Source organism: Moschus berezovskii, chromosome 7 (genome assembly GCF_049115385.1).
Source record: "Moschus berezovskii isolate FMDL1 chromosome 7, NW_MosBer_1.0, whole genome shotgun sequence".
NCBI lineage: Eukaryota > Metazoa > Chordata > Mammalia > Artiodactyla > Moschidae > Moschus > Moschus berezovskii.
Window position 1 is genome coordinate 120,223,994 of NC_142466.1, and position 20,474 is coordinate 120,244,467.

Sequence of the window (20,474 nt, forward strand, 5' to 3'; positions counted from 1 at the left end):
TCCAGACCCTGACAAGATGGTTTCTTTGAGATGTTCTTTGCTTTCCAAGTAAAGTCATATTCCTTGCCTCAGCACTTTGCCTCTGGTTTATTGACCTGTTGTGAGGCATGCAGAGCAAGCTTGGACTTGGTAACAATCCCACATGCCTTGCAGTCAAAAAATCAAAACATAAAATGGAAGCAATATTGTAACAAATTCAATAAAGACTCTGAAAACGGACCAAAAAGATCTGAGAGCGAAAACCAAGAGGAGCTCAGTGGTTGTCTGAAATATTTAAAAAGGAGTTAGTGCCCCTCTTGCCCATACCCCCGAAGCCACACTGGACAGTTAGGCCGTGTCCATTCAGGACACCCTCTCCGGACCCCAGGTGGAGGTGCTCTGCCCCCAGTGCCCACCTGGGTCCCAGGAGGTAGAAGAGACACAGCCTAGGGGGTCTCTTCTCTGGTCCAAGGGAGCATCACACCAGCCACCCTGTCTCCCTGCCCATGATAAATAAGCAGGTTTGTCGGCACCTGAGCAAGTGATGCTGTGGGCACCTTGACTGCCTCGTCCTTGTGAGAGTTGATGTGAAGACAACACAGAAGGAGAACCAGCCAAGAGGGATCCAGTCAGGAGTAAAGCCCTCTTCACGGGGACCCTGTGAGACCCAAGCACTCGCTCTGCCCACCATGCTTCGACTTTTGGGAACTGGCTTTTGTCATTCTCTGGGCAAGAGGTAGAAAGGACAACCTGGGTCTTTCTTCCACCTCCTGACACCCAAGTGGGCAGTGGGGGAAGCAGCACCTCCACCTGGCATCCAGAGAGGGTGTCCTGAATGCACAGGGCCTAACCATTCAGTGAGGCCAGCCCTTGTCCACAGTGCACTGACCTGCTGCAGGGTCTCGGGTTCCCTGGCATCCAGTTCACCCATCGCCAACTCCAGCTTGGTGTCTTGGGAGCCCCTCACTGGCAGGCACCCAGGGGGTGAAAGCTGCATGCCCAGCGAGAGGGAGGAGAAGCCGGTGGGGCAGGGGTCCAGCATGGAGTGTCCAATGCCCCTCTGCTCCCCCAAGAACATTCAGCCCCACCTGCCGTGGCCTTTTTCCTCTTCAGTATGTGTCTTTGTGGCTGATGTTGCCAAACACCTTCCTCTGGAAGAAAAGGCTCCATGACCATGGAAGGGGTGGAGGTGAGGAGGTGCTGTAACCCTAATCCCAGGAGGTTTGAGGACTGAGCGTACTGCCTATTACATCTGTACCAACCAAGGCTGAGATCCAGGCAGGTTCTCTGTGGAAACACTTTCCATGTCCAGCAAGAGGACCAACCGAGGCTGAGATCCGGGCAGGTTCTCTGTGGAAACACGTTTCGTTTCCAAGAAGAGAAACAACTGAGGCTGAGATCCAGGCAGGTTCTCTGTGGAAACACTTTCCACATCCAACAAAAGGACCAACTGAGGCTAAGATCCTGGTAGGTTCTCTGTGGAAACACATTTCTGTCCAACAAGAGAGGATTTAACCCACAGCCTAACCCCGAGACGTGGAACGTGCTGTAACTGTGGAAACTGCAGGGAAGGTGTTTGGGAGGCTTCTTCCTGGGCATCTCCCCTGAGGCCCCTGGAGTTACTGGACCCGGAGGCGGAGCTGCAGTAATTGGTGTTCCCTACACATTTATGGGTGGGTTTTAGTTTCTGTATTTTCTCATGTTTTTTAAACAACCGCATATTAAGAGAAAATTTTTGCAATCAACCATGAGAACTTGCAAAATGAGATCTTTTCTTTTTTTCCTTCGCGAAAATGTTGCAGTTTTCTATGACAGATGACAGCCTCCTACCTTTGAATATTCATTTATTCGGCTGCCCTGGGTCTTAGCTGTGGCACGCAGGGTCTTCACCTGTGGCATGTGGGATCTAGTGCCCTAACCAGGGATTGAACCCGGCTCTCCTGTGTTGGGAACTCAGAGTCTTAGCCTCTGGACCAGCAGGGAATGCTGCCACCTCCTACTTTAAAAAAAAAAGATTATTAAAAAAAAGATTATTTATTTACTTTTGGCTGTGCTGGGTCTTCGCTGCTGTGCGGGCTTTTCTCTGGTTGGGGCATGGGGGCTGCTCTCTCGTTTCTGTGCGGAACTTCTCACTGTAGTGGCTGCTCTGGTTGGGAAGCACGGGCTTGAGGCACTTGGGCTGCAGTAGTTGTGCTGTACTTAGTTGCTTCACGGCACGTGAGGTCTTCCCAGATCAGGGATTGAACCTGTGTCTCCTGCATTGCCAGCTGGATTCTTAACCACAGCAGCATCAAGGAAGTTATTCCCCTTCCCTGCCAACATCCCACTTTAAAAAAAGGCTAAAAATAATCTGTTTAGTAAGTTTTCAGAGTCTGAGCTCTGAGGTCAGCATCTGTGGTGTCATTCTCCCAAAGGCATCTTGGCTTTAGATACTGGCTGGGCTCATGGGTCTGGCGACCAGGGCGGGTCTGGCGGCCAGGGCAGGTCTGGTGGCTGAAGACAGGCTTGGCCTCTGGAGCTCTGCCCTCACCAACTCACTCAGGGTCCAGAGCCCCGGCAGCCAAGCAGAGCTGTGCGCAGGTGGGGCTGGTGCAGCCGTGGGGCCGCTGTGGTCAGGGTGGAGCGTGCGGCGGAGGCAGCTGGCTGTCCGTCCCCGTGACTGCTGCTCTCCTGTGTGCCTGAGCAGAGCAGTCATGGTGTCAGGTGAGGCATGGCCGCTGTCTTGGGGACAGGATGGGACCTCAGACAGCTCGCATCCCCACTCCCCATCCCCCAGCTCCACTTCAGATTGTGGCTTGTGGCTGCTGGCAGCTCCCTGGACTGGGAGGCTGTGTAAAGCACCAGCCCCCTTGCGCAAGGTCAGCTGAGACCCCCAGGTCTGGGGTCAGACACCATCCCTGCCGCCATGCAGGTCGTCCCACTTCTGTGAGGGAGGGCCTGTGCGGGGCTGTGGATGATGGGGGGGTTGGGGGTGTTGTGGGCCGGCCAAGGAACCAGCTTTTGAGGGGAGGGGAGTGGAGCGGAGGGAAGGGGAGGGGAAAGATTTGACCCGCTCAGGCTTCCAGGGGATTCCAGGCCCAGCTCTGGTGGGAGGTGCAGGGGAGGAACCCCTGCAAGTTTCTGGGTCCCTGCCGTTTTTCAGTTGAAGCCCCTCTGCCTGCACCACCCCTAACCCTCCTTCCTGTGGCCCCTGCCTCAAGCCACAGAAGATGGGGAGTTTACGTGGCTTCTTTTCCTGTAGGGAAACCAAGCCACAGACAAACGTGTTCCTTAAGAAAGCATGAAAGAAATTAGAAAATAACAGTGGTGGTGGTTGTGGTTTAGTCGCTACGTCGTGTCCGACTCCTGCGACCCCATGGACTGTAGCCCGCCAGGCTCCTCTGTCTATGGAATTTTCCAGGCAAGAATATTGGAGTGGATTGCCATTACTGACACAGTTCATGTAGAGATGCTTTGGAAGCCTGGCACAGGGAGGGAACTGAGGCCCGTTGCCCCCAGTCCTGGAGTTTGCACCCTCCCCTACTGCCCCGTGGCCCACTCTTCCCTTGGTGTCTTCTGGTGACTGGGTGGACTTCACCCTCCTGAACCCCTTCTGGAAGTATCAGGACAGGGCAGAGGTCATTCACAGAGGGCAGGGTGTGGTCGACTCTTAGGAACACCATTGCCTCCACTCTATGCAAGTGTGGCTTCCTGGTGCGGTCCCCACCTTCACTCACTGGGGAAAGACTTTGTGTCCACCTTGTCCCCACGTGCAGCCTGGTCACCCCGAGACCCGTGCTGTGTGCGCATCTGCTTTGCTCATAGCACACTCCGTGGTCCATCAGACTTCACTCCTAAAAGGGAAGTGTAAGGATGAGCTATTCCCTAGTTAAGAATTTCAAGGTCACGGCAGTGTTGACCAGAGCACGTGGGCACAGGTATGAGGCTGTGCATTAGAGAAGCCGCGGTGTGGGCTTCAAGGACCCTCGGTGTGGGGTTGGGACAGGACTGGACAGGGATTTCCTGCACATGCGGCTCCAGGCTCTGTTCTCAGCAGAGTGGATGACTGTCAGCACTGCCTGTCTGCGGAGGGGCTCTGGGGCTGTCCAGCTCAGCAGGAATGGCAGTGTTGGGAAGGGAGGTCACCCTCCCTTAGCAGCCCTGACCTCACACCCCTTCATCAGCCAGCCGAGTGCCTAAACGGCCCCTTCCTCATCTAACTCTGAAGATCTGGAAGGTGTGGGGACTGAAAGGCACACAGGAAACAAAATTCTGTAAAGCAATTATCCTTCAAGTAAAAGAAAAGAAGAGATTAAAGAAAAAAACACAAAGAATAGCAAAGGCAGGGCTTGCATTCTCAGCCAGCCTCTGCCAGATTCTCCCTGTGCTTACACATCAGACTAAAATCTCTACCATGTATCACAGATGAGAACAGAGACCCAGAGAGGTTGAGCATCTTGCCCCAGGTCACACAGCTGCTGAGGGCAGGCCTGAGAACTGGATCCCTGTCCAGATGCTGTGATGACCCTGAGGGAGCGGCAAAGACCAGATGGCCCAGGCTGAGCCAGGCACACACACACGCACACACTCGCATGCACAAGGCTTCACTTTGAGGCTGCAGAAGTCAGAGGACGACAGAGGCAACCAGGAGAGGCCAAAGGAGAGTCGAGTTCTGTAAGGAGGAGAGGCCACACTTCCCAGGAGGCCAGGGAATTCTCTTCCTTGGTGAGTCTGTCTCAAACCCTAGATTCCTCTCCCTGGACCCAGGAACTGACTGTCCAGAGGCTAACTGAGTTGGCTCCAGAATTATGCCTTCCCAGGGCTTCAGCTACCGCTGGACCCCACTGCTGTCAGTAATAAGGGGGGAATAAGTACATAGTCTGGGCTTCAGGTTTGTTTGGAGACAAAATTTATTAGAAGAGGAGTACAAAAAACCATGAAGGCAATTGGCATGAACATCTCCAGAACACTTAAGAAACCCTCTGCTGTTTATCTACCTCCTCTCCTGTCATGAAAGTGGAAGGTCTATTTAATCAAGTAATTCTGTGCTTATCGCACTCTTTCTTTAAATACTTATTTGTGTATTTATTTTTTCGGCTGCACTGTGTCTTAGTTGCAGCATGTGGGAGCTAGCTCCCCAATCAGGTATTGAACATGGGTCTCTGCATTGGAGTCTTGGCCCCTGGACCACCTGGGAAGCCTCTCCTCATACTCTTGGGGACTGTAATGGGTGACAGGCCTCTTCTGAGACCCCCTTAGAGCTGAGGTATGGGGTGGCTGCAGTAATCTGCCTGTGCTAAGATGTGGTTTGTTGGTTATAACTCACTCACACTCCCTGCAAACATAGGGTTACTCCCCTGTGTGTGTCCTCTGGTGTCTGATGAGATGGAACTTCACGCTGAAGCTTCGCCCACACTCCCTGCAAACATAGGGCTTCTCCCCCGTGTGTGTCCTCTTGTGTGAGTTGAGATTTGAATTATCACTGAAGCTTTGCCCACACTCCCTGCAAACATAGGGCTTCTCCCCTGTGTGTGTCCCCTGGTGCGTGATGAGAATTGACTTCTGACAGAAGCTTCGCTCACACTCCCTGCAAACATAGGGCTTCTCCCCTGTGTGTGTCCTCTGGTGTCTGATGAGATGGAACTTCACACTGAAGCATCGCCCACACTCCCTGCAAACATAGGGCTTCTCCCCTGTGTGTGTCCTCTAGTGTGTGATGAGACTTGACCTATCCTTGGAGCCTTGCCCGCACTCTCCGTACTTGACTTTCATAATCCCTGAGACACCTGCCCCCATGAATAACTTGCCTGTGTCCTCTGGATTCAGTTTCTGGCTTGTGCTGGGCTCTTCTGTGATTCTCTCATGCACCCCAGAAGTGCCCATTCGTCCTCTGGGTGAGTAGCGGGAGGCCCTTGAAATCCTCTTCAGCCTTATGCTTTTCAGCAAAGGGTGGGGCCTGTCCTTTGCCTTGCAACTCTCAGGTTTGTCACTTGGGCTGTGTGGATCAGAATATTGCTGCTGCTGATTTTGATTGCCTGGGCAGGGATCCTCTGGTTGGCGGAGGTCTCTTCTAGATGGTCTCAGGAGGGTCTGAGAGGGGTGATTGCGTTGGATGTGTTGGCTGAGGAATTTCTGACTGGAGAAGGCCAGAGAGCAGGAGGCACATGGGTGGATCTTGGGCTTCGGGTCTGCTGAAAGAGGAAGCTTTTGGTCAGGTAGCTGGTTTGCCATGGTCAGGCCTGTGCCACTAATCATCTACATGTTGATAGTGCACGATATGTCTCCCATCAAGTGTGTCTTTACAGTCCAGTTTTCCATTCCATTCTTATTCTCTACATCTACAGAAATCCAGGAAGTTTGTGTCAAGGGCCTTTTCTACATATCACCCAGATACGGACCTTCCAGCAGCATCAGAAGCAGAGTCTCTCCTGATAGAGGTGGATGTGCAGGGACCTTTCCCTCCGTGTAAGTATCTGAAAAGTCATGTCACAGTGGCCACAGGTATTTTACCCTACTGAGAGATAAGACTTGATGACTTAGGTGGAATCTCCTGGGCAGCTCCCTGTGAGGGGAAAGGGTCTATTAAGTTAGGGGTGCTTGACCTGGAGCTCTCTGCATGTGGGAGGCAGCACAGGGGGTGGTCAGCTGGTGTGAGTAAAGCTGACTTTGCGGCTCCTGGTTCAAAGAACAGACTTTGTGCCTATCTCTGCAGGAAGTGGGTTTCAGACTGGGCGAGACCAAGAGGCCCAGGTCCCACAGACTACAGGTCTCTGGCTCCTGCTGCCCCAGCTGGTTCACAAATTGCTCTTCTCTCAGGTCTCCATAAGTCGTAAAATAAAGGCGTGTCCTCTCTCAAGCCTCACCAGTACTCACACCTCGTTTACCTCACTCAGCCTTAGTCCATTTAACATGCACTAGGAAGCCCTGTTTGATTTAGGTCATATGTGAATGGTCTAGTGGTTTTCCCTACTTTCTTCAATTTAAGTCTGAATTTGGCAATGATTATACAGTGGAAGTAAGAAATAGATTTAAGGGTCTAGATCTGATAGATAGAGTGCCTGATGAACTATGGACGGAGGTTCGTGACATTGTAAAGGAGACAGGGACCAAGACCATCCCCATGAAAAAGAAATGCAAAAAAGCAAAATGACTGTCTGAGGAGGCCTTACAAATAGCTGTGAAAAGAAGAGAAGCGAAAAGTAAAGGAGGAAAGGAAAGATATAAGCATCTGAATGCAGAGTTCCAAAGAATAGCAAGGAGAGATAAGAAGGCCTTCCTCAGCGATCAATGCAAAGAAATAGAGGAAAACAACAGAATAGGAAAAACAAGAGATCTTTTCAAGAAAATTGGAGATATCAAGGGAACATCTCATGCAAAGATGGGCTCGATAAAGGACAGAAATGGTATGGACCTAACAGAAACAGAAGATATTAAGAAGAGGTGGCAAGAATACACAGAAAAACTGTACAAAAAAGATCTTCACGACGAAGATAATCACGATGGCGTGATCACTCACTTGGAACCAGACATCTTGGAATGTGAAGTCAAGTGGGCCTTAGAGAGCATCACAACGAACAAAGGTAGTGGTGGTGATGGAATTCCAATTGAGCTATTTCAAATCCTGAAAGATGATGCTGTGAAAGTGATGCACTCAATATGCCAGCAAATTTGGAAAACTCAGAAGTGGCCACAAGACTGGAAAAGGTTAGTCTTCATTCCAATCCCAAAGAAAGGCAATGCCAAAGAATGCTCAAACTACTGCACAATTGCACTCATCTCACACGCTAGTAAAGTCATGCTCAAAATTCTCCAAGCCAGGCTTCAGCAATATGTGAACCGTGAACTTCCAGATGTTCAAGCAGGTTTTAGAAAAGGCAGAGGCACCAGAGATCAAATTGCCAACATCCGCTGGATTATGGAGAAAGCAAGAGAGTTCCAGAAAAACATCTATTTCTGCTTCATTGACTATGTCAAAGCCTTTGACTGTGCGGATCACAATAAACTGTGGAAAATTCTGAAAGAGATGGGAATCCCAGACCACCTGACCTGCCTCTTGAGAAACCTGTATGCAGGTCAGGAAGCAACAGTTAGAACTGTACATGGGACAACAGACTGGTTCCAAATAGGAAAAGGAGTACGTCAAGGCTGTATATTGTCACCTTGCTTATTTAACTTATATGCAGAGTACATCATGAGAAACGCTGGGCTGGAAGAAGCACAAGCTGGAATCAAGATTGCCGGGAGAAATATCAATAACCTCAGATATGCAGATGACACCACCCTTATGGCAGAAAGTGAAGAGGAATTCAAAGGCCTCTTGATGAAAGTGAAAGAGGAGAGTGAAAAGGTTGCCTTGAAGCTCAACATTCAGAAAACGAAGATCATGGCATCTGGTCCCATCACTTCATGGGAAATAGATGGGGAAACAGTGGAAACAGTGTCAGACTTTATTTTTTTGGGCTCCAAAATCACTGCGGATGCTGATTGCAGCCATGAAATTAAAAGACGCTTACTCCTTGGAAGGAAAGTTATGACCAGCCTAGATAGCATATTAAAAAGCAGAGACATTACTTTGCCAACCAAGGTCCGTCTAGTCATGGCTATGGTTTTTCCCGTGGTCATGTATGGATGTGAGAGTTGGACTGTGAAGAAAGCTGATCACCGAAGAATTGATGCTTTTGAACTGTGGTGCTGGAGAAGACTCTTGAGAGTCCCTTGGACTGCAAGGAGATCCAACCAGTCCATTCTAGAGGAGATCAATCCTGGGTGTTCATTGGAAGGACTTATGCTAAAGCTGAAACTCCAATACTTTGGCCACCTCATGCGACGAGTTGACTCACTGGAAAAGATTCTGATGCTGGGAGCGATTGTGGGTAGGAGGAGACGGGGACGACAGAGAATGAGGTGGCTGGATGGCATCACCGACTCGATGGACATGAGTTTGAGTGAACTCCGGGAGTTGGTGATGGACAGGGAGGCCTGGAGTGCTGTGGTTCATGGGGTCGCTAAGAGTCGGACACGACTGAGCAGCTGAACTGAACTGAACTGAACTGAGGAAGCCCTGTTTAGAAATAATTTCCAGCCACACTGCTCACACCCTCACTCCCAAGCATCTTCAGCCAGCCCAGTCTCCCCTCGTGTCTGGCAACGAACTGACCTCTGAGGGACTCCCCACTGCTGTCTCTTCCCAAAAATGAACCAAAGCATCATCTTGGCACAGAGAACATGCCGCTTGCAGCTGAAAGCCTCACGGTTGTTCGTGTCACCCAGGAAGACCGCTGGGGCGGGCACCTGGACACTGGCCCTGAGGCTTCCGTGTCCCGTCCAGCCTCCGTCCTCTCCCTCTGTGCTCCTCTGCAACCACTGGCAGGGCCTCTCTTCCCGGCCCTGGGGCTGCGGCACGGCCTGGAATCCTTTCCCACAGGTGCTCTCTCTGCAGAGACCCTGCCCCACCATCCTGCGCCACAGCCCACCCTCTGCTCACGCTGATCGTAGGCGCTTTTCCTGCACTGCTTTTCCTCAGAGCACCAGCCCCTGTCTGGTAATGAAGGCCATGCCGCCCCAGGGCAGTGGTTCTGTCTGTTTTGGTGGGTGGAGCCCCGTCTGGCACAGAGTATGAACTAACATGACAACAAACTGATAGAGTAACTGAATGCAAATCACTGTACACGCGTCACTTAGAAAAGTGGGGGCATGGGGAAGAGACAGGTAAAGGGGAGAGGGCTGGTAGGTGCTAGGAAACTTGCTTTTTGCTTCTAAACCTTTCAGTAGAAGGTGATGTTACATATTTTTTGTGTGAAATATTGAAAATTAGAACTAATGTTTCTAATATGAATTTTTTTTCCTAACAGTCATATGAAATGAATCAAATTCTGAGGCATTTTGATGACGACTTGACTGACTCTGGACTGGATTGTACTCTGCTTCGGAATCGGACCAGGGCGGCTCCCCAGGATGGGGTGGGGCACTGGAAGAGGGGTGGCGCTCACCTCTCCCCGCCGCAAGCTTGCTCTTCCCCTGCTGTCCCACTTGATGCCAAGGTCCCGGCCATACTCGTCCCCGTACCAGACCAGCAGCTCACAGCCTGGCCTGACCACCTGGCAGGTTCGGTAGAAGATCTGCCCGTGATACTGGAAGGCCACCAGGTTCTGCTCCTCGTCATCCCAGGCGCAGTTCACATACCTGGGGTCGAGGCCAGAAAGGGAAAGAAACCTCAGGTGACAAGTCCCCTCCACTGTCAGACCATGCCCAGGTCCTTGCCTTCAGGTTCTGAGGCCGCCGTGGCTCCCACCGCCCCTCACGGGGACCTTCTGTTCACACCTTCAAACAGGCCGTGTGAATTCCTATTTCCAGATCCTGTTTTCGGTCCTCTTCCTGGATGGAATGCTTTTCTCTCCTTACCTAATTAGCCATTTTATAGAGCCCAGTTCCAGACTCCTCTCCACCTGGACTGTCCGTGAAGCTGGTGACCTTCAGCTCCTCTAAACTCTGAATTAAATTCTCTTTCATTCCACAGGACTTGGTGCTCCTCTGCTAGCATGCAGCCCTCAGCACTCACCCCAGCCTGCCTTCTCTCCTGAGGCTTTCCTCCAATCTCCCCATGTGTATCCAGGGTCATCTTCACTTGCCCACCCCCTCCCATGGGAACTTGGAGAGTGCTCTGACGTAGCTTGAGACCCGAAACAGTGACAGTTTATTCGCTGTCCGCCTGCCCTGATGAAAGGAGCGGCCCTCGGAGGACGGCCCCACTCACGATCATCCTGCCCCCGATTCCTCCCCAGGCCTCAGGGCCCACTTCTTGCTGGAACCGAGCCTGGGGAGGCTGTTGCCCACATGGACTCAAGGTCTCCCATATTAGGTTATCCTGGCTCTGTGCAGTTACTCAAAGATAGAAAAATTAAGGTTACTGTTTCTAAAATCAATTGGCTAATGTCGGTCTGCAGTCATTCTCCAAAACATGAGTTGGGTGACCTGCTTCAGTAATGAAGTTCACTGTCTAAACTGGAACACATAGTGCTTGGTAAGTGTCAATTAAGTGAGTTAAAGTGTCCCTGGTGAATCTAGACTCCTCAAGTTATTTTCATGTACCCCAGTTTTGTTCAGCATATAGACTTGCATTCTGATGGCTCATGCTATATTTTTATTTCCTTCTTTCTAATGTCTTTTGAAATGAAAGAGCATGGTATGGAGGGAAAAGAGGAAAGAAGATGTGAAAGCTTTTGAGGGAGACGGGTTGAGAAGGAAAGGGGTGTGGGATTGAGGGAGTATCGACGTCTACACACTGCAGACTCACTGCACTCACCTCATCCAGTTTGCACAAGACCTGTCCTTTCCATCCACATACTCATAGCAGTTTCTCCCTTTGGTGATCTGAGTGTCAGAAAAGAGATATAAGCTTTCTTCTCTCTTTTACTTTTTTGGTAGGAAGTAATAGAAGAACTATTTCTCTCTGCTGTCATTGGTGCTCTTCAGCCTGCATGGATTCAACTGCCAGTCGGACCACATGGTAAGTTCCTTAATCATCATTCCAAATCTGAGTCTCTTGGTACACTGAAGGCAAGGGCTCCACAAAGGAGGAGTCACTTCTGTGTGCCTGGACCACAGTGTTCCAACCTCTCCTCTGACCTTAGGATAGAAGTCCTGTGTGTGTGTATACTGTGTTCCCACCTCTCCTCTGACCTTTAGATGGAAGTCCTGTGTGCCTGGACCACAGTGTTCCAACCTCTCCTCTGACCTTAGGATAGAAGTCCTGTGTGTGTGTATACTGTGTTCCCACCTCTCCTCTGACCTTTAGATGGAAGTCCTGTGTTCACGCCCAGTGCACACAGTACACAGGGCTGGCTGTGTCATTGCTGACTGTGTCATCACCATTGGTGTCCTCCCGTGTAGACATGAAGTACCCCCCACCACACACAAGTGATTAGAGGCCAGAGGACAGGGAAATAGGGGTGTTTCTCACCAGCCAGGAGTATTCACTGTTGGCGGCCTCTTCGTCATCTGTAATCTGGCCCTCATAGGGGCCAAAGTGCAGGCCCAGCGGCAGAATGGACACCTCGTTCCACACTCCAAGCCCAGCCTCAGGAATGCCCGACAGTCTGATACTTAACCCAGGTGGCAGAGTGAGGGCTGAGCGGTTGGCATGCCCGTTTTCCACTGCACAGTCCTTTACAAAGGTTGGGGGCCCATGGGCAGCAATCTTCAGCTGTCGATGAAGAAGTTCTGACACTCCTCACAATCTGGAGGCAAGAGCAACAGGGATGAGGGGGGGTATAGTGTTGTTGCTGGTCGTAAAGACCTTCAGAAAGAACTGGGGCACTCAGGGCATATGGCCTCGATCCTGCTTAGAGGAAGGGGATGACTGGGGGACCAAATGGTGAGCTGAGGTTATTGGACCAAGGCCTCGTAGTCCCTTCTCCATGAGTGGCCAGCGGGGTCACTCACAGAGGTAGACGTCATCCTGGGGCTCTCTGACCTCTTGGTACACATGGCCCTTTCTCGTAGACTGTACCTCTTCACTCCAGTCTCCTTTCTTCTGAGTTCTAAGATGGAGAACAGAAGCTAAGCAAGGCTCGCGGGGTCTGGAGAGTTAGTCCCTGTTTTATCAGAAAGTGAGATCTCCTACCTGTCCATCTATACACTTTATTAAAAATTTTTTCCATTTATTTTTCAAACTTATACTTTTGTATTTTTATGTTTTAATGTTACATTATTTGCTTATTAGCCATGCTGCATGGCTTGTGGGATTTTAGTTCCCGACCAAGAATGGAACCCACACCGCCTGCAGTGGAAGCGTTGAGTCTTAATCACTTAACCACCAGGAAGTCCCTTCTCTATGCTTTGTTTCTTCTCCCTTTAACTCCTGGTTCAGGAGACTGAGGCTCCACACTGATCATAGATGCCCAGTTCAGTGATAGCCCTGCACGTCCTGTTAGAAGGTTTAACTTCCCAGCTTCTTACTAGGAAATAGTTACTGACACATGTACTCAGAAAATATATGTCGAGGGCACATGACATGTAAGGTACTGAGCAGAGGTCTGGGCATAAACACTAACGTAGTGTGCTCCCTATCATCACAGCCGGATTTATTGAACTACTTTTAGTTCAAAAAAGTGTCAGCAATTTTGCATTTAATGTAACGCTTTCAAACACTGTATGAGTTATGTATCCTTATCTTCACTTTACAGATAAGCAATAATGACCTCAGAAAATGTATAAGATTTTCCCAAGGTCCCAGTGCTAACTTCATGTCTCAGGATCAGTCCAGATTAAACCCAAGCCTACCCAAAGTACTCGCCACACACCTAGGCCATACTTATTAGCTTTTCTACAGGGATTAGAGAAACTCTCCAAATTTTCTCTTACCGACTTTTTGTCTGGGGTGCTGTCCAGGGGTCCTTGCTTTTCTGGGAGAGGGCACCGGTTTCTGTGCCTGCTTGGAGCCACTTGTCTTCGGCAATTTTGCTGCTCCCAGCAATTCTTTCAAACTAGATTCCTTACTTAATGGTGCCCTGGACATTCCCTTCTATGTGAGTAAAAGACAACATGAATTTCTTTAGTTCTTTAGGACTTTATGAAGTGTTTTCACATGCATGACTTTAGTTAATACTTTGACAGTTCTTGGAAATACCTGGTGGTGGTGGGGGGGTCTGAACACTGGAGTGTAAAAAAAGACCTAAGTGGGTAGTGAATCAAAACTAGAATTCATATCTTAAGATTCTTTCCTTTCAACTTTCTGCATAGAAGTGAGAACAAGGCAGGGAGAATAGCTGGAAGTCAGGGAAAGAAGAGGGTAAGGGCTCATAGAGAAATCTGGGGGGGTTTCTATTAATTAGTGGAGCTTTGATGGACTAGGAAGTATGTAAAATTACAAAGGGGACAAAACACATCCGGAATCAGGCGACAAAGCAGTGAGATTGAGAAGAGAAAAGATGATCGGCAGAAACACATTTAGACAATAAAGAAAATGAGCTGAAAGTTGCAGGTTGCCATGTCCTCTTAGAGACACTTAAAGTAGCTGGTCTCATCAATTCTGCTTGAACAAGGCTGTACGACTAGCTGGTTCTCCTCAGTTTCTTGATCCATAAATTGGTATACATGCTAATTTTCAATGTTACAGTGGACATGAAATTTAATACCATTTCAAAAAATCATTGTGTGAGCTACTTAATACAGTATGAATGTGAGCGTACATCCCTGCCATCAATTTATCCCTTCAACTGCCTCTATTTTTGAGGTCTGGCTCACAGATTCTACCTTCAGCATTCTTTGACCTTCCTACTCCTAGATTACTGTTTAAATGCAGAGTCACTCATTCACAAAACATTCAGGGGGCCCTCAGGGACTTTGAGCTGGGTCTGGACTTCTCAGAATTAATGGGTATGGGCTAGGCTCTCAAAGCTGACAACACAGGGGCAGGCTAAACAAATGATTCCAAACAGATGAGTTGCCTAATTAGAGCTCAGAGGAAGCAGTTGTTACTTCCTCCTACAATAATGAGCATTTGAAATGATGCCCAGATGATGGGTTTCTACTCAAAAGTGGGTAACCTATGTGAAGTCCTTCAGTTATTTTCTTATTTGTTGAGGCTTGTCAGGGCTGCGAGTTGCTTCCTCTTACTGGTGTGGGAGGCTCTGAGGTAGGGATCCTGTCGCCTTCTTCATCCTGGACCGTCCACTCTACAAACTGCCCAACATGTCCTTAAGCTTCTTCCTCCTGGACTGTCCACTCTACAAACTGCCCAACATGTCCTTAAACTTCTTCCTTTTGCACCGTCCACTCTACAAACTACCCAGCATGTCCTTAAGCTTCCCTTAGTCAGATGTCTTAGCATATCCCTCCCTGCTGCTGCTGCTGCTACTAAGTCGCTTCAGTCATGTCCGACTCTGTGCAACCCCACAGACGACAGCCAACCAGGCTCCGCCGTTCCTGGGATTCTCCAGGCAAGAACACTGGAGTGGCTTGCCACTGCCTTCTCCGATATCCCTCCCTAGCACAGCACAAAAGAACCGAAGTTGAAAACATCTCTCAGATGAATGAATAAACTTCATAGAACTATGGAAGTTTTAATCAGTTTGTAAGGAGTTTAGAAAAAGTGCTTTGGATTAGATTGCACTGCCAGTGATACTGTGATCTCAGGCATATAATCAATCATTTTTACCTCGTTTTTCGGATCTATAATGGTGACAGCTATATACCTACTTATAGGTATTGTAGGATTGTTTTAAGGTTTAAGTAAGTTCGGATGGCATCACCGACTCTGTGGACATGGGTTTGAGTGAACTTTGGGAGTTGGTGATGGACAGACAGGGAGGCCTGGCGTGCTGTGATTCATGGGGTCGCGGAGAGTCGGACACGACTGAGGGACTGAACTGAACTGAAGTTTATTCACATAAAATGGTTAAAGTCTGGAATATTGTGAAAATAATGTAACAATAGAATAGCCTACTATTGTTGCTGTTCTTACTAAGTATAAAGATGGTGATGATGTCAGACATTGTGCTAAAGATTCAGGACAGGAAGGCTGCAGTCTCCAGGACCTCTGTGTTTTATCCTAGTCTCACCTGTGACTGGATCCATGAGGAGGATATTTTGCAACAGGATTTGGGAAATACTCACCTTCTGATGTTTACTGTGCTCCCCTTTGAAGGCCATTAAAGAAGGTTTACCTAAAAAATGATGAGAATCAGTGTTTTTGTTGGTAAATGTTTCCAAACTCTGGACATTCTAATTAAGGACACATAATTCTGAGCCAGAGAGTGACAAAGACAATGATTACCAAAGGAGGAAAATGATTTCTGTATCATCAACTCCTTTGCTTCCGCTGGGAGCATTACATAATTTTCCTAAAATTAAAAAAAAATATGAAACTTCGTCTGTGCCTCACCTGATGTCCGTAAAGTACCTAATGAATGTGCTAGCCTTTCATGGCAGAAATTCTCAACAGATAGAAACAGAAGGAAGTGACGGCGATATAATAAAGGTCATATGTGAAAAGTCCACCTCTAACATCATAGTCATCAGTGAAAAGCTGAAAACTTCTAAGGTCCAGAAAAAAAGGCAAGGCTGCCCGTCCTCAACATTTCTATTCACCGTAATATTAGAAGTCCTAGCCAGCGCATTAGATTAGAAAAGGAAACAAAAGGCTTCCATTTGGAAAGAAAGAAGTAAAATTATGTCTGTTCACAGAGGATATGATTTTATGTGCAGAAAAATCTTTAAAATTCCACACACACAAAAAACCTGCACAGAAAGTTGCATGGTATAAAATCAACATTCAGATATCTTTCCATGCATGAACAATGACCATTCCAAAAAGGAAGATAAGAAAACAATCATATTTATTTTTTAAAGCTATAGTCAAGAGCTAAATTTAAAATTTTAAAATATATTTATTTTTATTTATTTATTTGTGCCAGGACTTTGATGTGGCATGTGGGATCTAGTTCCCTGACCAGGGACTGAACCCAAGTTCTCTGCATTGGGAGTGGGCCTTGATGATATTATGCTAAGTGAAATGAACCAATCAAAGAAGACAAAGATTGCCTGATTCCACTTCTGTGAGGTATCTAAATTAATCAAATCCATGGAAACAGAAAATATAATTGTTGCTGCCAAGGGTTATGAGGATGAAGGATTGGAGAATTGTTGCTCAGTGGGTAAGGGCTTCAGTCACGCAAGATGGAACATTTCCACAGATTTGTTGTACAGCAGCGTGTATATATATCCATGGTGACTCAGCAGTAAAAAGCCCACCTGCAATGCAGGAGGTGCAACAGATGTAGGTTCGATCCCTGGGTCGGGAAGATCGCCTGGAGCAGGAAATGGCAACCCACTCCAGGATTCTTGCGTGGAGAATCCCATGGACAGAGGAGCCTGGCAGGCTATGGTCCATGGGTATGCAGAGTCGGACACGACTGAGCGATTAACACTATGGCCACTAACACTAATGTGTACATAGTTAGCAACAACATACCATACAGTCAGAAATTGTTAAGAAGGTAAATAAAGATGTGCAGAGGTATGGTGAACCGTGACGTATGTAATCCCTATGAAGAATCTCTCTTCATGTACAAACCTTTGCAGACAACCAAATGTTTGATTTTCATGTCTCTTACACTAGTTTTAATAACCTAAGGGAACAGAGGGACTTCCCTGGTGGCATGGTGGATGAGAATCTGCCTGCCAATGCAGAGGACACAGTTTGATGGCTGGTCCAGGAAGATTCCACTTTCTGTGGGACAACTAAGCCTGTGTGTCACAAACTACTGAGCCTGTATGTGCTCTGCAATGAGAAGCCACTCACCACAACCAGAGAAAGCCGGTGCACAGCAACGAAACCCAGTGCAGCCAAAACTAAAAAATAAATTTTAAAAAATCTGGGAGAACAGAAAGCCATAGATGAGAATCATAGAACTATCTAAATTGTTTTCTCCAGTCTAGGCAGATTAACTCTTTTAAACTTTTTGAGCAGCAGAAGAGGAAGTGAGCTGCTCACTTCTATTTTATAATGAATGTACTTCATTTTATTTGCCTGATGCTGTCTCTGGTCAGTGAAATGTGGGAAAGATCAGGGAGAATAAATAGTTCTCTCAAACCCTTTCCCAAAATTAAAACAAAGAATTAGTTTAACCTTAAGGTAAGTAGATCATGTGTTGTTGTTTTATATACATACATAAATAATGTATCTTGATATAATATGTTAATCATTTCCTCTTCTAAGAGATTTCATCCAATAACTGAATTATTATGAGATTAGTATTAAATCTCTTTGGTGAATTTATAGTCTGAGGTTTGTTTAATTGCCTTTCATTAAAAATGTTTAGCAAAAGTAATTATTTTTAAAAAGAATGATAAATTTTAAACACAAAACTTTTGAGAATAACACTGGAAAACCTATACATTCATCTTCATTCAGGCTGATGTCAATATTCGGCCACAACCCCTTTGGAATGCTGAAAATTATGTTTCCTTTGCTAATGGCTGAGATGTAGTTGAGACCTCAGCTCAGGCTGGTTTCAGGAAGACACCTCCAAATCCTTCTGGCCCCTCACCTTGCTGCCTTGGTATCCATTCTTTATCAGAATCCTCAGTGTCATCTACCTGGGGTTTGATGATGTGCCTGCAGTGATGCATGAAAGCTGGTCGAGGGGCTCTGAAACCTGGAAAGAAGCAAAATATTTGTTCTGCGAAAGAGGAACAAAGCATAGAAGCAATGGAAATTGTCACAAAGTTAGGGAAATCAATAGGATGGGTTGGGAGAATCTAGAACAAGGCAAGAGGTGAGCTCTGCACTGCAAGGTCAACCTCCATTTGGTAGGAAATAAAACTTTCCTCCAGGTTAGTCTCCACACAAAAGGGAACTGTGAACAGATGAAGCCACCTAAGAGAGTGCCACGTAAACACTGAGGATGAAGACCTGTTTCCTGTTTCCCAGGCTCACAGGCACCCAGAACTTCCTGTTACCTAAAGCAATCAGCGCTTCGTAGTTCCTTTTCACATTCCTATATTGGATTTTTTTCCATTCTCCCATCTCTTCCCATTCTTCCTTGGAGAAGTATATGGAGATGTCTTTGAAAGCATCTTTGGCCTAAGGAAAATAATAGATTTCATCAGTGATTTACTAATCGAAGTCAGACTTTAGAGCTGGGCCTTCTCCTCCACCTTTTGTGCAGGGAGTAGCCTGAAGCTACTGGATAGTCTCTGTGAGACAGACATGAAGACTTTCCTTCCCGACTGTGTACTGCTTAACTCAACAAACACTGAGTATTTTCCTAACTCTCCCTGGACACAAAGCAGTTGACGATGCTAGTATCCTGTTTTGTCCCACTCCACCCCACCATCTCAGACAGGACCAGTCATTCCCACCCTGTGTACGTTCACAGAGAAGTTCACTCAGCTGCCCAGGCAAGCAGTCTGTGGTCCTTCAGGGACCAGTGCCGTGTCCTTCATATAGAGCTGGCTTAGAGGCGCACTTTGCTGCCTCTGCCCCTCATCGTGGGCTTCCACTCTGTTCTCCCAGCATCTCCCTCAGTGCTCCCCTCTGGAGACCTGTTTGGCCTCATGGCCATTGGAGTGCTCAAGGCCAAGGTGCCTGTGGAAGAAGAAGGTGCTGAGATAGCCCAGACCACTGTCCAGAGCCTGGTCTGTCTTCCTTGGGTGGAGCGTTCAGGTCAGGAAGGTGAGGGGAAAGTTGGGGTGAGAGTATTGGTGGGATGGATGGATCCTGACTAGCTATGACAGACTAGCCTAATGTGAACTAGATTTGGTTTCTTTGGTTCCCCTACAATTCAGCCCCTCTGAGGAAACGCACTGGGAGAGACATGTCTGTGGGTGACAGAGAGAGTCCTGAGGAGACCTGGAAGCCCCTAACTGCTGGACTGGGGTCAGGCTGAAATCAAGGCTCTGTTCCAGTGCAGGAGAGGGAGTATTTCTCCAAGAGGAGTTTTGAGGATCTTCTCCTGGGGACTGAGAAAAATCTGGGCATAACGTGGGTTCTGCATCTAAGGGACAAGTTGCTCGGCTTGAGGAGATCTGGGTCCCACGGGCTGAAGGAACTGGGGTTCTTTTGGCTGATGTAGAATGCGCAGAGTAAGAGAACTTGGGATCTTTGTGGCTGAGGAAATCGGGGGTTTCTTATTAAGGGGCTTTAGGTCTCCGACAGGCAGGACAGTCAGGGTCTTGAGGACAAAGAGTTTTAAGAGCGCCCAGGCTGAGGTATGCAGGGTCTCCGAGGTTAAGGCTATTTGGTTTCTGTGCAGGTGCTCTTTTTAGGGTGCCTCAGGCTGAGGGGAACTGGAGTTACTCTAGGTATTTGAGGGCCGCAGCACTAGGGGATATGGTGATTCTGCGGGTGAAGGGACTTGAAGCCCCTGAAGCGGATGACACGCTAGCTCCCTTCAGGATAGGACCCAGGTTCCTCAAAGCTGACGGGATCTGGGGCCTCCCACCCTGGAATTTGAAGTCGTCAGGCTAAGGGTTTACGAGGGTTGCGCAGGTGCGTTCCAGTTAGTCTCCCCGCTGTCCTGCGGCGCTGTCCAACCCAGCCTGGGGCCCACTAGCAGCACGATGATGTTGTCTTCGCTGAAGCGAAGTGAAGGGTTAGCGGCCGGTTTGTACCCTGTCAGCAACGAGCGACCAATCGGCATTGCAACCGATTCAATCTGGCCAATAGGCGCCGGGAGTGTGCGGAGCGCGATGGAGGCCCCGCCCCACAGCTCGGTGATTGGCTGCGCTGGGGGCGTGTCTGTTAAGAAGCCTCCAGCGCGCAGGTGCATCTTGACCGTTTCCTTCGCTTGTTTTCAGGCATGGCGTCTTAGGCCTGGATCCTCCAGTGGGCGGGTTGTCCTCAGGCTGGATGTTTCCGTCCAGTGCCCTCAACTGGAATCTTGGCTCCACCAGACTGTAGTCGTGCTCCCGGACTTTCTCCTAGGCCCACCTGTGCCCTACCTTGTCAAATCCAGTTTTGGCAAGAGCTCTATGTGGTGAGTACTGCATTATTCAGGGGAAAACGGTGTAAT

At 48.3% G+C, this 20,474-nt stretch overlaps 1 protein-coding gene across 1 annotated transcript; it reads right to left on the reverse strand.

Annotated features, from left to right (window-relative positions):
- Window positions 1–6,038: 6,038 nt before the first annotated feature.
- Window positions 6,039–19,025, reverse strand: LOC148777518 (histone-lysine N-methyltransferase PRDM7-like). The gene is made up of 10 exons (XM_088837767.1): window positions 18,944–19,025; window positions 18,421–18,537; window positions 18,009–18,116; window positions 15,574–15,623; window positions 13,321–13,477; window positions 12,400–12,497; window positions 11,918–12,194; window positions 11,261–11,328; window positions 9,948–10,140; window positions 6,039–6,149 (listed from the first exon to the last, which is right to left on the reverse strand). Exons 8-10 carry the CDS (start codon window positions 11,263–11,265, stop codon window positions 6,039–6,041), a joined length of 309 nt encoding a protein of 102 aa, XP_088693893.1. The 5' UTR covers window positions 11,266–11,328; window positions 11,918–12,194; window positions 12,400–12,497; window positions 13,321–13,477; window positions 15,574–15,623; window positions 18,009–18,116; window positions 18,421–18,537; window positions 18,944–19,025.
- Between the last annotated feature and the right edge of the window lie 1,449 nt (window positions 19,026–20,474).